This window comes from Elephantulus edwardii, unplaced genomic scaffold, assembly GCF_000299155.1.
Source record: "Elephantulus edwardii isolate Elephantulus edwardi_28Jun2011 unplaced genomic scaffold, EleEdw1.0 scaffold00143, whole genome shotgun sequence".
NCBI classification, from domain to species: domain Eukaryota; kingdom Metazoa; phylum Chordata; class Mammalia; order Macroscelidea; family Macroscelididae; genus Elephantulus; species Elephantulus edwardii.
This window is the reverse complement of record NW_006399893.1, coordinates 31,524-46,689: the sequence shown is the minus strand read 5'-3', so window position 1 is coordinate 46,689 and position 15,166 is coordinate 31,524. Positions and strand designations below refer to the sequence as shown.

General features: G+C 36.0%; 1 protein-coding gene across 1 annotated transcript in view; it reads left to right on the top strand.

The window, feature by feature from the left end:
* Positions 1 to 15,166, top strand: part of DARS (aspartyl-tRNA synthetase) — a 94,454-nt gene that overhangs the window by 78,116 nt on the left and 1,172 nt on the right. Inside the window, 6 exon segments of the mRNA XM_006894444.1 lie at positions 3,812 to 3,892; positions 3,894 to 3,953; positions 6,665 to 6,707; positions 8,772 to 8,852; positions 13,709 to 13,820; positions 14,208 to 14,279. Coding sequence (XP_006894506.1) covers positions 3,812 to 3,892; positions 3,894 to 3,953; positions 6,665 to 6,707; positions 8,772 to 8,852; positions 13,709 to 13,820; positions 14,208 to 14,279 — 449 coding nt within the window.

Here is a 15,166-nt window from a genome sequence, read left to right as displayed (position 1 = left end):
CCAACAAATTGACTACAGTTGACTAAAAGCCAACAGATTAAGTCAAATGTCTGTGGGTATTGGAGTTTCCAGCTCTGAAAACTATAAGGTGACCCAGTGAACCTATGCACTCTGATATGAGATGGTGAGGAAGGCATAGTGCTTAAGAATGGAGGAGTTGTTATTATGTGCCGTCAAGTCAGAATTGAACCATAGCTGACCCTCCAGCAGGTTTTCAGAGGCAGTTAATCACACAGGAGGAGATTGCCCATCCTTCTGTGGATCATCTAGTGGATTCAAACTGCGTGCCTTCGGAATTGAAGCGCACCTTCTTACCACTAGGCCCCCAGAGCTCTAAGAATGGAAGAGTAGTAGTGCTTAAGAATTTGAATTCAGCTACATTGAAAGAACCTGAGTGTGGATCTGAACTCGACATATCTTTGTACCTTGGGCAAGTTAATGCTGAGCTTCAGTTTCCTCACTGTTAAATGGAGAGAATTTTATTACCTACTTTAGTGATAGTTGTAAGAATTAAATCTCAAGTATAAACTACCGCAGTTTGCTTGGCATATGATAAACAGCCATTGTACAGATAAACTAATCTAAGACTTAACCATTACTGGCATAAGTTTAATTTATATACATCAATGATTGAAATCTAGTAAAGGAACATTTCACTTGTTAGGATCTGGTGTGTTGACAAAGAACATTTACAGAAAATAGACATGTTCTGGGTGTTGAGAGAATTAAATGATATGAAATGTCCACGGTAAATGTTGGCATTTCTTTGTGCTGTCAAGTTGATTCTGACTCATAGGAACATTCTTATCAGAGTAGATCTGTCCCCATAGGCTTTCCAAGGCCATGATCTTTACAGATGGAGACTGCCACATATTCCTCAGAACAGCTGGTGGGTTCCAACCACCTGCTTCTTGGTGACTATAGTGAGTGCTTAACCATTGCACCATCACTGTTGTGTGCCATCGAATCAGCTCCAACTGATATAGGAAGAGATTGCTTCTCCTTTTCCAACAGCGCATCTGGTGGATTTGAACCATGTATCTTTGGGATTGCAGTGCAACTTCTCGCCACTAGACCACCAGAGCTCCCAAAGCTTTCCTTTTAAACACCACTTAAAGTCATTCATTTATAATTATGTTAATGGGGGGGGAGAAAAGAAAGGGAAAATCAGAGTAAGTAGAATTAACAATCTCCTTTGTCTTTTTTCCCCCCATTAACTGTGCCTATATTTTAAATACAGACAGGCTGTAATATGTACTGAAACATACTACGAGTGTGACGATAGTACAGGACCAGGCAACATGTTGTTTATACATAAGATCACTATGACAGCTGACACAACAGAAACTAAAATAATAGGTTATAATAAACTTAACTGACTCTTTGATAACTGATGAAGATTAATATTTAAAATTTATATCTAAAGGCCAACCATTAATTGTTGATTTATTTAGACATGCTGTGTTGATATGTAAAAAGAAACCTTATGAATAGGTACTCCATTGCGAGGCCAATAATTAATTTTAAGAACTCAGAAATTAATCATTGAATGTATATAAAAATACTGTAGGATAAGCACACATATTTTCCAGACATCCTCTACATTGCACTGTACTTTTATAATTACGGAAAATTTCATTTAAAAAACTAACCACCTATCTGAAAGGGGATTGTGAAACATGAAGTACCTAGTTCCATGCTTTCACAGAAGTTGTAGTTGGTGGGATGATTGTAAGGGAGGAAATAAAAAACCTACAATCTAAATGAACAAAATATAATGTAAATGTATGAAACAGTGTACATGCATAAAACACAATGTGTATTAATAATAAAAATACTAACAATTTTTAAAAGAAGAAAAAATTATACCTGTGAAAAATTTTTATGCAGTCTATTTTAAGCAATTTTTAATAAAATAGTTTTGTTTTTTTGTTTTTGTTTGTTTGTATTTTTAGCCAAATTAACAAAGTTTACTTTTAGTTCGAACCCGGGCTCCCTCGTAGCTGACGCAGCAGCTTCCACCCGAGAACCTAGTAAAATAGTTTATGGAACAACTAATACTATTTCCTTTTCAACAATGAAAGAACAGAACTTTTCTCATTTTCTTTTCATAAAATTCAGAGAAATGTCTGAAGCCCGCTCTTATTGGTAGAGCTTCAGTTTAATTTTTGAGTGTTAAATTGCAATTAGAATTGGAAAGTTCCTAGGTCATTTGTCAGTTATGTTACATATATTGTATTAGGACTCATCTTACTATTCCTCACATGTGAAAATAATACATAAATTTAGTAATAAATTATTGGTAGATCTCTTATTGTTAGGATTGCCCTTATTGGAGTTAATATCTAAAGGAGAGCAATTTAAGAATCAATCACTGGGATATTAGTCTTTCTAATACTAAGATTTAAATAAATCAGTGGGTAGGACTCTCCCAAGAAAGTCTTTAAGTCTATTCATGAAGTAATAGTATTTTAATTTCTGCTGTTTTCACAGTTCTGAGTATATTATTCTTTCTAAATACAGAAGGAGGGAAGACTAATGAACCTCTGTGCACTCAGGCTAGGCTTTTACCATTTCAGTTGTTACCAGTCCATGGCCAATTTTGTTTCACCTGTATTACCTCCTTCCTATTATTTTGAAGCAAATCATCCTAAGATTTTATCCATAAATAATGTAGCAAAAATCTTAAATAACCTGTCCTCCACCACAGAAATGCAAATAATTTTCTTGAACCTGTTTTGTTCAAGGTACATATTGTAGGGATTATAAAAATGGGAGAGAAATGGACGTTCATCTAAAATTTACAATAAAATAGAAATGAAGAAGGTAAAACAAGTATTCACTAAGTTGGTCTTCTCTGTTGATAACAAATGCTAATGGAGTAAAAAGCTCTATTTTTAATGCTTCGTAAGATTTGCATTTTATGTTTCTAACGATGTTAGCTCATATGAATTCTGAAGAAGACTTAATTTTCTAATTCTGTGATGACAAATAGAGGACTGAGAAACTGTTAAATATTTTAAATCTTATTTGTTAACATAAATAATTTCTTGATAACAATTTTCTTCATTCAATGTATGATTTTTTTAAAATTTTTTTTTTCTATTACCACAGTGACCTCCTGTGGGGGAAACATTTATGTCACACTTTTTTTTTTCCAAAGTGTAATTCCATTTCATTTTCCACTTTTAGTATTTTTCAAATTATAAACCATGTAGTCTGCCATTGTATCCACACATCTTCATTTTTGAGCCTAGAAGGTAACCAGAAGTTTTCGCAGGCCAGAAAGGGTTACTTCCAGATTTGTTGTTGTTGTTACACTTATAACAAGATTATTGCTGGATATAAATTGCATTCTCCCCCCTCAAACCACCCAATTGAATTTATCCACAATATTTTTTTTTAATGAAAACTACTGTAGAGATAAAGTCCAGCAAACTCATCTGCAGTACAGGTACACACTGTACACTCTAGACAAGGATAATTCTGCGGAGTGCTATAATTCCGCTTCTCTCTACATGTATCTACATGCAAAGTATTTAAAATCGATACACAATGTTTAAATGAGTAAGGAGACTTCATGAGCATTGTTCCTTTGTAAGCAGACTTCATGAGCATTGTTCCTTTTATTGTTACCTGGTACTTACTACTCTGAAAACATTTTTTTAAAAATTGCTATTAATTAAAGCATTTTCAGACTGTGGTGGTTCCTTTAGTTTTCCCAGATGAGAGAACTTTAGTTCTCTCTGGGTGAAACAATGAAGAGAATTCCTTATCTCACACTTTTTTAATTAAATCACTGTTCAAACAGGTTTCAGACTGAGATTCAAACAGTGAATAAACAGTTCCCAAGTGAGCCATTCAAGTTCTTGGAGCCAACATTAAGACTGGAATGAGGCACTGGCTATGCTTAGGGAAGCTGGCATTGAAATGGGAGATGAAGAAGATCTGAGGTTTGTCTTTGTGCTTTTTTAAATGTATGTAATTAGGTTTGAGATGTGAAAGAATGGATTATGTTAGTAAATGGCGAGTTTTATCAACTTTTGGATATAGTCTGGTGGGTTTCTTCATTTGATATTTGATTTGAAATAAAATATATAGAGTTTGCCTAAACTTCAATGATTTGTTGTTGTTGTTGTTATGTGCCGCCGAGTCGTTTCCGACTCATAGCGACCCTATGCACAACAGCCCTAAACCCTGCTCTGTCCTGCGCCAACCGCACCGCCTCTGACACACCCATCCCGATTACCCCAGTCACTGAATCAATCCACCTCATAGAGGGTCTTCCCCTCCTGCGCTGTCCCTCCACCCTCCCAAGCATGATGTCCCTCTCCAAGGACCCGTCCCTCCTGGCAACATGTCCAAAGTATGTCAGACGAAGCCCCAGAATCCTTGCCTCCAAGGAGTAGCTTGGTTTAATCCTCTCCAAGATGAATCTGTTTGTTTTCCTGGCAGTCCATGGTACATTCAGTACCCTTCTCCAGCACCACAGCTCAAAAGCATCCACTCTCCTTCTGTCCTCCCTAGTCATTGTCCAACTCTCTGATGCATAACAAGCAATTGCAAATACCATGACCTGTATCAGGCGCACCTTAGTCTCCAGAGAGACACTGTTGCTCCTGAGTACCTTTGAGAGGTCCCTAACAGCAGACTTTCCCATCGCGATATGCTTTTTGATTTCCTGACTGCTGGTACCAAGAGTGTTGACTGTGGAGCCGAGCAAACTGAAACTGTGAACACTCTCAATCTCTTCGTCATCCATCCTGACGCTGCCAATTGGTCCAATGGCGAGAATCTTTGTCTTCTTGACATTGAGCCTTAGTCCATACTGAAGGCTGCATTCCTTGACCCTTCGCAGCAAGTACATGAGGTCCTCCTCAGTTTCAGCAAGTAGGGTTGTGTCATCTGCATAACGGAGATTGTTAATAGATCTTCCACCAATCCTGATGCCACAATTCTCCTCATAGAGCCCAGCCTCTCGGATAATCTGCTCTGCGTATGTGTTGAAAAGGTATGGAGACAGGATGCATCCCTGGCGTACACCCTTCCCAATTTTGAACCATGCAGTGTTACCCTGCTCTGTTCTGACTATTTCCTCTTGGTCCAAGTATAGGTTTCGTATTAGCACAATTAAATGTTCTGGGATTCCCATTCTTCTCAGAGTCAGCCACAGTTTGTTGTGATCCACACGGTCAAATGCCTTTGCATAATCAATGAAACACAGATAGACATTCTTCTGGTATTCTCTGCTTTCAGCCAAGATCCATCTAACATCAGCAACAATATCCCTAGTACCACGACCCCTTCTAAACCCAGCCTGGACTTCCGGCAGTTCTCTGCTGATGTGCTGTTTTAATCGTTTTTGGATGATCTTCAGTAGAATCTTGCTTGCATGTGAAATCAGTGACACTGTTCAGTAGTTTCCACACTCAGTTGGGTCACCTTTCTTTGGAATGGGAACAAATATAGATCTCTTCCAGTCAGTTGGCCAAGTGGTTGTTCTCCAGATTTCTTGGCACAACTTGGTGAGCACGTCCAGGGCAGCATCTGTTATCTGTAATACTTCAGTTGGTATACCATCTATTCCTGGGGCCTTATTTTTTGCTATTTCCTTCAAAGCAGCTTGAACTTCTTCCTTCATCACCATAGGCTCCTGCTCATATGTTATTTCTTTAAATTCCTCTGTATCTGCCAATTCCTTTCTAGATTTAGTTTGTAAATATTCTTTTTCTTTTTTCTTCTTCTATTTAGACATTTATAAAGATTCTCTTGGCTTGTGATTTTACTCTCTGTTGCCATTTTTTCCCAAATGAGTAGTATAAGAGAGGACAATAGTCTAAATCCTAATCTAAGATTAGTACATAAAACTGTTAAGATCTCCAAAAGCTTTAAAACTCAACAATTCTTTATTTGATATACAGTGATACATTATCCAAATAAATTTTTTCAGGAGTCCTTAATATATATGGACATAGGAGCAAAAATACATTGTTGGCATTTTTAAAGTTTTCTTTAAAATACTTCAAAGATCTTAACTTTCATTACTTTGTTTCTATGCATTTAACAGAAGAACAATATGATTTAAGTAGTCTCTATATTGATAGGTGTGGATACTTTATAAGACAAGCTGAATGCTAAAATTACTTTTAAGGTGGGCTACAATTTCTTTAGTACTTGAAAATTGTTCTTAAATAGGGAGACTGTAGAAAATTTGTTTCTATAAGCATTCTTATATTTAACAGAGTTGAAGATACTGGTTTTTATTTTATAAACCCTCCACAACAAATAACAAAACTAGGGAAAATAATTTTTCAGCGCAACCATTTAATGGTAAAGCTAGTCCATGTTAAGACAACGTAAACTTTTATTATATATAATTGGAAGAAATTACTTTTATCTCTGAAATTTCCCAATGACTTAGAAAGTTTCATTTATGGTTTCTAATGAATTGATACTGAGCAGCACCTACTAAACGGTGTCCACCGTACAAGGCACCTTTTAGGTACTTTTCAATAATACTTGTCATTTTAAAAGGGAGAGCGAGAGATAGCCAAGTGTTTGGGCTAATTTTTTTATTTTTTTAAAACTTAAGATACAGGTAAATGTAAAATTCTTTTCAGTTATTTTTGATCTTCAGACACCTGATTTTGTATTTCTTTTCCAGCACACCAAATGAAAAGCTGTTGGGTCGTTTGGTAAAGGAAAAGGTAGGAATCTTATCCACGCTGGATTTCTTTTTCTGAATCTGAGCTGTAGCTTAATACTAAAGCGTGGATGCAGAGCAAAAGACTTTTTCTCATATGGTATGGTTCCAGAATAAATAAAAGCCAAGAGAGGATTTTCTTTTTTCCCCCCTTTAAAATTAAAAAAGTTTCTTAGAAGATTGAAAGCTGTTCAGACAGACAGGCCTTCTCGAACCTTTATAGGCACACCTCAGATACATAGCAGGTTCAGTTGGAGACCACCATAATAAAGCTGATATTGTATAAAAATTTACATGAATATTTTAGTTTCTTAGTACCTGTAAAGGTTATATTTACACTGTACTATTGTCTATTAAAGATCACTAGTGGTGGTATTTACCTTCCAGTTAGAACTTGCTCTATAGCTCACCATCCAGCAGGTTTTCAGAGGAGAGAAATTCCCCATCTTTCTCCAGTGGAGCAGCTAGTGGATCGGTTTACATGTTTACCCTGCTAACTGAAAGACCTACTGTTCAAATCCGCCAGAAATTGCTTGGGAGAAAAATGTAGCTGTCTACTCAAATCAAGATTTATAGCCTCAGAAACTCAACAGAGCATCTCCATGAACTGGTAACTATTCAGTGGCAGTGGAATTGGTTTTTTTAGTAGTCTGTTAAGTATGCACTAGCCTTATGAAGACATTTAATATTTTAATTTTCAGAATTATCAAAATATTACTAAGATAGGGAGTTCTGGTGACCTAGTAGCAAGAAGCTACACTGCAGTCCCAGAAATACACAGTTCGAATCCACCAGATGCTCTGCTGGAGACAGAGGGGCAATCTCCTCCTGTACCAGTCAGATCCATTTAGACGATACACATAAAAAAAAAATTATTAAAAAATGAAAAAAAAAATATGATTAAGACACAAAGTGAGCAAATGCTGTTGGAGACGTGACACTGATGGGTTTGTTCCATACAGGAGTGCCACAAACTTTCAGTATGAAGTGGGGAGAAGATCTAATATCTTCACAATGCAGTAAAGCTAAAAGTACTTTAAAATGAGGTGTGCATGTATTGAGTTGTACAGAGATGTCTCAAATGTGATGCTTACCTCAGATTAGTTAGTACCTGAGAATGATTGGAAACTGTTTAGAAACTGTCTCTCCCAAGTACTGCAAGGATGAGAGGAATGCACTTCCTTTTTTCCTCATAGAACTGGTTTCACAACTTGACTTCTAAGAAAAAAAAGCAAAGCACTTTTTATTTTAGAGTTTACACAAAGGTAAACAGTTCTTGAGCTCCTCCTGCTGGTTGCACTCAAAACTGTTAAACTGACTGGAAACTCATTCTTAATATATAGTCAGTACTGTAAAGTATAGCTTCAGCAGGACCGTTTCCAGCTCCAGCTTGTCATTTAGTAAAAATTTTAGGAAATAAATTTAGTAAAAAAATTTTAGTAAAAAACAGTTGAAATACTATTGATTTCTTTTTCATTAATTCTCGATTGCATAGTATTCTTCCTTACCAAAAATCTTGGAATTTTATACTATTGTTCTTTATTTCTTCATATAACAGTTTGCCTTGGGAAAAAAATCAAAACAAACTTTAAAGAAAAGGGAAAATATGGCACACATTTGTTGATGAATAATGTGAAAGATAACATTTCTTCCCAAATTCATTTATATACTTTCCGTTAAATCCAGGAGATGTGAGATAAATGAATAAAACTTGGAAATGTCATCATAAAGATTAAATGAGCCAAAATAACGAAGGTGAAAAAAGTAAAATCAGAGATGCTTATGGTGGTGGAGAAATTGAAAAATATAACATTAAAAAAAAAATAACAAAAATAAGCCTTTGTATGGATGATTGAATACGAAATAGCTTCTAAAGAATAGATTTCATGACATCATGGCAAAATAGGATATACATTCTACATGAGAAAGCAAGCTAGTCGGTTTTATATACTGTGTGATCACAGTAATTTTGAAAAATAATTTACATATTTAAAACAAAATTAATTACCAAAATATTAAACCCTCTTCTTGGTTGTATTAACCTCTCTTAATTGCTTTTTTTCCATAGTATGATACAGATTTTTATATTCTTGATAAATACCCGTTGGCTGTACGACCTTTCTATACCATGCCTGACGCAAGAAATCCTGTAAGTAATTTGCTTTCAAATAACCTATTTTTGGGAAAGTTGTATATAATGATTTTCATTAATAATTTAATTTTAGGGAGCTCTGGTGGCCTAGTGGCAAGGAGCTGCAACTACAATCCCAGAGGCACACAGTTTGAATCCACCAGATGCTCTGCTGGGGAAGGAGGGACAATCTCCTCCTGTACCAGTCAGATCTGATTTGAAAAATAATAAAATAAAAATTAAAAAAAAAATTAGTTTTAATAGATATATTATTACAGATATTTCTAATTTCTGCCAGTACAGATCAAAATGTTGTGAAATTCAAATACTCTAGCAGATTTGTTCTGAAAACCTGTATTATAAATTATTTTCATAATATTTCATATTTCAAATAATGCTACTTGGTTTGCAAATTTTATTAGCAAGTCATTTTTTCATTGACCTTAACCTGGAAATTTGCATTCTGTCATGGGTGTTAATAATCTAAATGCCATCATGTTAGTTTCACTGTTTTCCATTGCACTGGTTCCCACACTTGTTAGGTGCCATCCAGTTAACTCCAACCCTTAATGATCTTCCATACAACAGATCGAAACATTGCCAGTCCTCACAACCTCCACTGTGTTTAAACCCACGGTTGTCACTATGTCCGTCCACCAGTGCCTAATAGATTGATTAGAAATTGTAATTATGTTGATCAGTGGTAATTAGTGTAAAACAATGTCTCTTATGAATGATTGTACCAGTATGATTTGTAAACTGTCACTCAGATTTTAAAGGGAAAAAAAACACTGTGCTTAAGTCCAGTGCCCTTTAGTCTTTAAACTGACATCTCTGCCCTTTGACTTCTTGACTACTGCTACTGTGAGACTCCACATACATTGAAATCATTGGCAACATCATTGAGACTCCACATACATTTAAATTACCAAGAGATGTTAGGATTTTTAAAATGAGAAAGACCTTTGAAGTTTAAGATATAAGTAAAGTCAACTGAAAATCAATTTATCCTAGTATTCTTGACTACTGCTACTGTGAGACTCCACATACATTGAAATCATTGGCAACATCATTCTTTTTTCCATCAGTCACAATGCCGCCTCTTGATTCAGTTGTGAGAATTTTTATTTGCTTGATATTGAGGTATAATCCATATTAAAGGCTGTAGTTCTTTGATCAGTAAGTCCTTCAAATCATCTTCACTTTCAGTAAAGTGTGTCATCTGTAGATTGTTGGTGATACTTCTCCAGTTTTCATGGCACATTCTGTAGCTTCATATAACCTAACTTCTCCATTAATAGACTCAGTATATATATTGAGTAGGTTTGGTGGACAAACAAGTCTACTGTTCATCTGTCATTTCACTATACTTTGGTAGCTTGTGTTGCTGAGACGCTAAAAAGCTACAACACTGGTAGTTCAAATGTTAGCAGGGTCACCCATTGTAGACAGGTTTCAGGGCAGCTTCCAGACTGAAAAGCAGGACTGGCCATCCACTTCTTAAATAATGGGGCCTCAGAAACCTTGCAGAAAGCTGCAGAATATCCTTTGATATAGTGTAACCCCTCGTGTTGGAAGGCACTCAAAATAAAACTACTCAGAGTCTGCCTCAGTGACATGAATGGAGTAAAGCAGTGAGGGACTTTTATTTGCTGGTGTCGCAAGACTCAAAATGAGAAAAAACCACTTAGAGATCCATTAATAATTAGAACATGGACTATACAGAGCATGAATCTAGGAGAATTGGAAGTTACAAAGAATGAAACCGAACACATAAAGATTGGTATAATAATATCATTAGTGAGCTGAAATGGACTGCTATTGGTAATTTTGAATCAAGACAGTTATATGCCTTGCCACAGATGACAAATTGAGAAAGAATTCATCATCAAAAAGAGCATGTTAAGATCTTGCCTGGGTTCCACTTCCAATCTAGGGTGAAACTTGAGAACTTGTATTTCTAGTAAGTTGCCAGATGATGCTCTGACTGCTGGTCCAAGAATCACCCTATGAGGAGCACTGATTATTGAAAAGGAGTTCTGGTGGTGTGTTCCCTAGTGAGCTGCATTGCTGACTCACAGACCGAGCATGTCCAATAGTTCAAATCCACCAGCCACTGCATAGGAGAAAGATGCACATTCCCCTGGTGTTCTTTTGGCAGTCCATTAGATAATCCATGCTCTTCCCCCACACCAGAACTCAAATGCATCAGTTCTTCCTCATCATTGTTAGTCATTGTCCAGTTCTCAGCAACAGAGCAAGTGATTAAAAAGACCATGGCATGGATCAGACACATTTTAGTCCTAAAACTAACATCATTGCTCCTCAATAATTTGACAAAACCGCTTCTATTCAATATTTAATACTAGGATAAATTGATTTTCAGTTGACTTTACTTATATCTTAAACTTCAAAGGTCTTTCTCATTTTAAAAATCCTAACATCTCTTGGTAATTTAAAATTCAAAAAATGCCCCCAAATAATAATCACATTAAAAGCCCTTCAGATGATACGATGAAATCGGGTTTAGTACTACTTAGAAATTAGATATGGTGCTTTCTTTTTTTTTTTAATTGGTCTGCATACAGAATTTGTATACATTGTGTTTCACACATTCTTTGGATCACATTGTCTTTCATACAGCCATTCCCATACATTGTGTTGGGGTTTTTTTTACTTTTTTATTTTTTTCATACATTGTGTTTTATGAACTTAATCCCCATTATGCCCACCATTATATCATCTTTGCAAGTCCCATCAGATCTTGCATATTTCCTTTACTCCTCTTCCCTCCACCAAATTGTGTTACGCTGTGACCCTGTGGTTTCCCACCTGCCCATCCTAAGCCCTCTGCTCCAACCCCTCCCCCCCAGGATCCCCATAAACATTTACTAGTAATCTTTCTGTTTTTACAATAAAGGAAGGTCTTAGGCAGTATTTGTCTTTATGAAGCTCTCCCAAGTTATGTAATAATTTTCAAAATCATTGTTCCTGAGTACTAAGTAATATTCCATCATGTGAATGTACCACAATTTTTTAATCCATTCGATTGTGGTTGGATATTTGGGCTGTTTCCATGTTCTTGAGATGGTGACTAACACTGTTGGGAACATTGGTGTATGTAACTTTTTTGTGTCTCAGTTGGTGTATAAATCTCTGTGTCTCAGTTCTTATTTCTCAGGGTATATTCCAACAATGGAATAGCTGGGTCATACGAACTTTCTATGTTCAGCTTTCCGTGTCTTTTGCCCTTTTTTGTAATTGGGTTATCAGTCTTTTTCTTGTAGAAGCGCTGCAGAATTTTGTAAACGTTTGTTGAGACCCTTGTCTGAAATGGTATCACCAGATGTCTTTCCAGGTCCCCACTGGATTTTTCCCATTTTTTTTTACCCTCTCCCTCATCCCATGAAATTGTGTGACCCTGTCATTCCCCCACTTACCCATTTTCACCCCTCTGCTCCTACCATTTCCACCTTGGGCCTCTATGCATGTTTTACTAGTTATCCTTCTATTTTTACAATAATGGTCTTGTGCAGTATTTGTCCTTTTGAGATTGAGTAGTTCATGCAGCATAATGTTCTTTACTCTCTCCCAGGTTATATAACAGTTTTCAAAGTCTTTGCTTCTGAGTTCTACATAATATTCTATTATGTGAATGTACCACAATTTCTCTATCCATTTGATGTAGTTGGACATTTGGGCTGTTTCCACGTTCTTGTGATGGTAAATAATGATGTTATAAACATTGGTATACAAATGTCTCAGTTCTGATTTCCTCAGGGTATATTCCTAGCAGTGGAATAGCTGGGTCATATGAACTTTTCTATGTTCAGCTTTTTGAGGAAACGTCAAACTGCCTTCCAGAGTAGTTGTACCATTTTACAGTATGAGATCTTTTCACATCTTCAACATTTATTGCTTGCTCTTCTGTTGAACTTTGCCACTGCTACTGGGGTGAGATGTTATCACATTGTAGTTTTTATTTGTACCTCTCTTATTGCAAGATTTTGAGCATTTCGTCATGTATGTGTCTGTTGGCCATATGAATGTCTTCCTCTGTGAAAAGTCTTTCCATGTCTTTTGCCCTTTTTTGTAATTGGGTTATCAGTCTTTTTCTTGTAGAAGCACTGCAGAATTTTGTAAACTTTTGTTATGAGACCCTTGTCTGAAATGGTATCATCAAATGTTTTTTCCCAATTGGTTAGTTTTCTTTTTACTCTGTTGTGAAAAGTTTTGATGTGCACAGGACCTTTAGAAGGCCCTGTTCATCAATGTAATCCCATCCTGGTTGTGCATTTCTGGCTGTATTTGTCTGCTGCTTTATACCATGGGCTAGGCCTTCTAAGCTTGGTCTTACTTTGTGTCTTAGGATCTCTACGATTTGGGGCTTTATCCCTAGGTCTCTCATCCACCTTAAGTTGATTTTTGTGTGTGGTGTAAGGTATGTATCCTCCTTCAGCTTTCTGCAGATAATTGTCCAGTTTTGCCAGCACCATTTGTTGAAGAGGTTGTCATATATCAGTTAACCAAAGATAGATGGGTTAATATTTGGGTTCTCGATTCTATTCTATTGATCTTTGTGCCTTTCATTGTATCTGGAACCATGCAGTTTTGGTTATGACAGCTGTATTGCTGTGGGGTACAGGAAAGGGAAGCATGAAATCTGATAGAGGCCAGTGAGTAGTTAGGCTCTACTCCACAGTAGTTTAGTCCTACTTTATAGAAGCAAATTCAATTCACTTGGACAGCATACATCATTCATTGTAGGAGAAAATGGATTTGCTCATTGTTCAAAAGAATTTTTTTTCACCAGTTGTATATAACCTGGGATGATAGCATATGAAATGTGGTGGTTTTGTTTGTTTTTCCTACAGAAACAATCCAACTCTTATGACATGTTCATGAGAGGGGAAGAAATATTGTCAGGAGCTCAAAGAATTCATGATCCTCAGCTGCTAACGGAGCGAGCCTTACATCATGGAATTGGTAAATTGCTTAAATATATTTAACAATGTCTGTTCTGAAAATTGTACCTTTTCTTTTTCCCTACAATTCTTAAAACTTTTAAGGGCTCTCTGGTGGCCTAGTGGCAAAAAGCTGCACTGCAATCCCAGAGGTACGGGGTTCGAATCCACCAGATGCTCTCCTGGAGAAGGAGGGGCAATCTCCTCCTGTACCAGTCAGATCTAATTTGACAGTACACAAACAAAAAATAATAAAATTTAAAAAAAAAAATCTAAATAAAAAAAGCTTTTAATAGCTAACTAAGATGACAATTTTGTGCTTTTTTAAATTGGTAAAATCACAACAAACCATCACCAGTTCCATAATTTTCACATGTGACATGCTTTTTTTTTTTTTAATTTGTTTTAGATTTGGAGAAAATCAAGGCTTACATTGATTCTTTCCGTTTTGGAGCACCACCTCATGCTGGTGGAGGAATTGGTAATATTCTTTTCCTATTATACTGGTTTCTAACCTAAATTTCTTTGATAAAGTGATCATCAGTTCCAGCTAAATGTTTTCAGCATTAATTTTCTAAAGTAAATTTGCCATATTGTACTTGCTAAAAGACAAGAAGGCTTCATATAATATACATTTAAACTAATAGTAATATACACTTGAACAAAAAGAATATTTTTGCATTGAAATAACGAATGAAAATTTTATTCACAAGGAACAAAGGAAAAAGCTACCTTACGTGTTCTAAAATATATATTATAAAAAAAAATCAAGTCATTCATTTTCTTGTAAGTGTTTAAAAGCAAAAAGTCTTATGAATTACTTGTTTGCTTTCTGCATATGTGCACTCATTCATATTAGAGCTTTAATTTGGGCCAATATACTCTTGGTTTTTTGTCAAAATATAGTATTTGATTGTCATTTAGGACTTCCTTTAACTCTAGAGTGTATGTAATTTAAAATGAGTAAATGTTTAACCACCTCAACTCTTGAATGTTCATAGCAAAGACTAAGAATTCTGGATTTATGGGCTTTTTATTTGGGGTAAATGACATGGTAATGGTCATTTCACTATGGTGATGGTGGTGGTGGTAGTGGTGGTGGTTGAGTGCCATTAAGTCTGCTGAGGATCATAGAAGCTCTGTGAATACTGGTTAGGTTCTGTGAAACCCCCTCAAATACTGAACTAGGGCCCTATTCAGCATCAGCTGGAAATTTTTTGCCTTTCTGCACTGGTGCATGTTTACAGCTGACCATAACCAATAGTGTGTTCAGTTTGCAAGGACACTATTTACAGCTAATATGGATTAACTCTTAATGAATCTACAGAATTCCTCATTAAAAAATTCTAAAGAGTATACCTTTTTCTC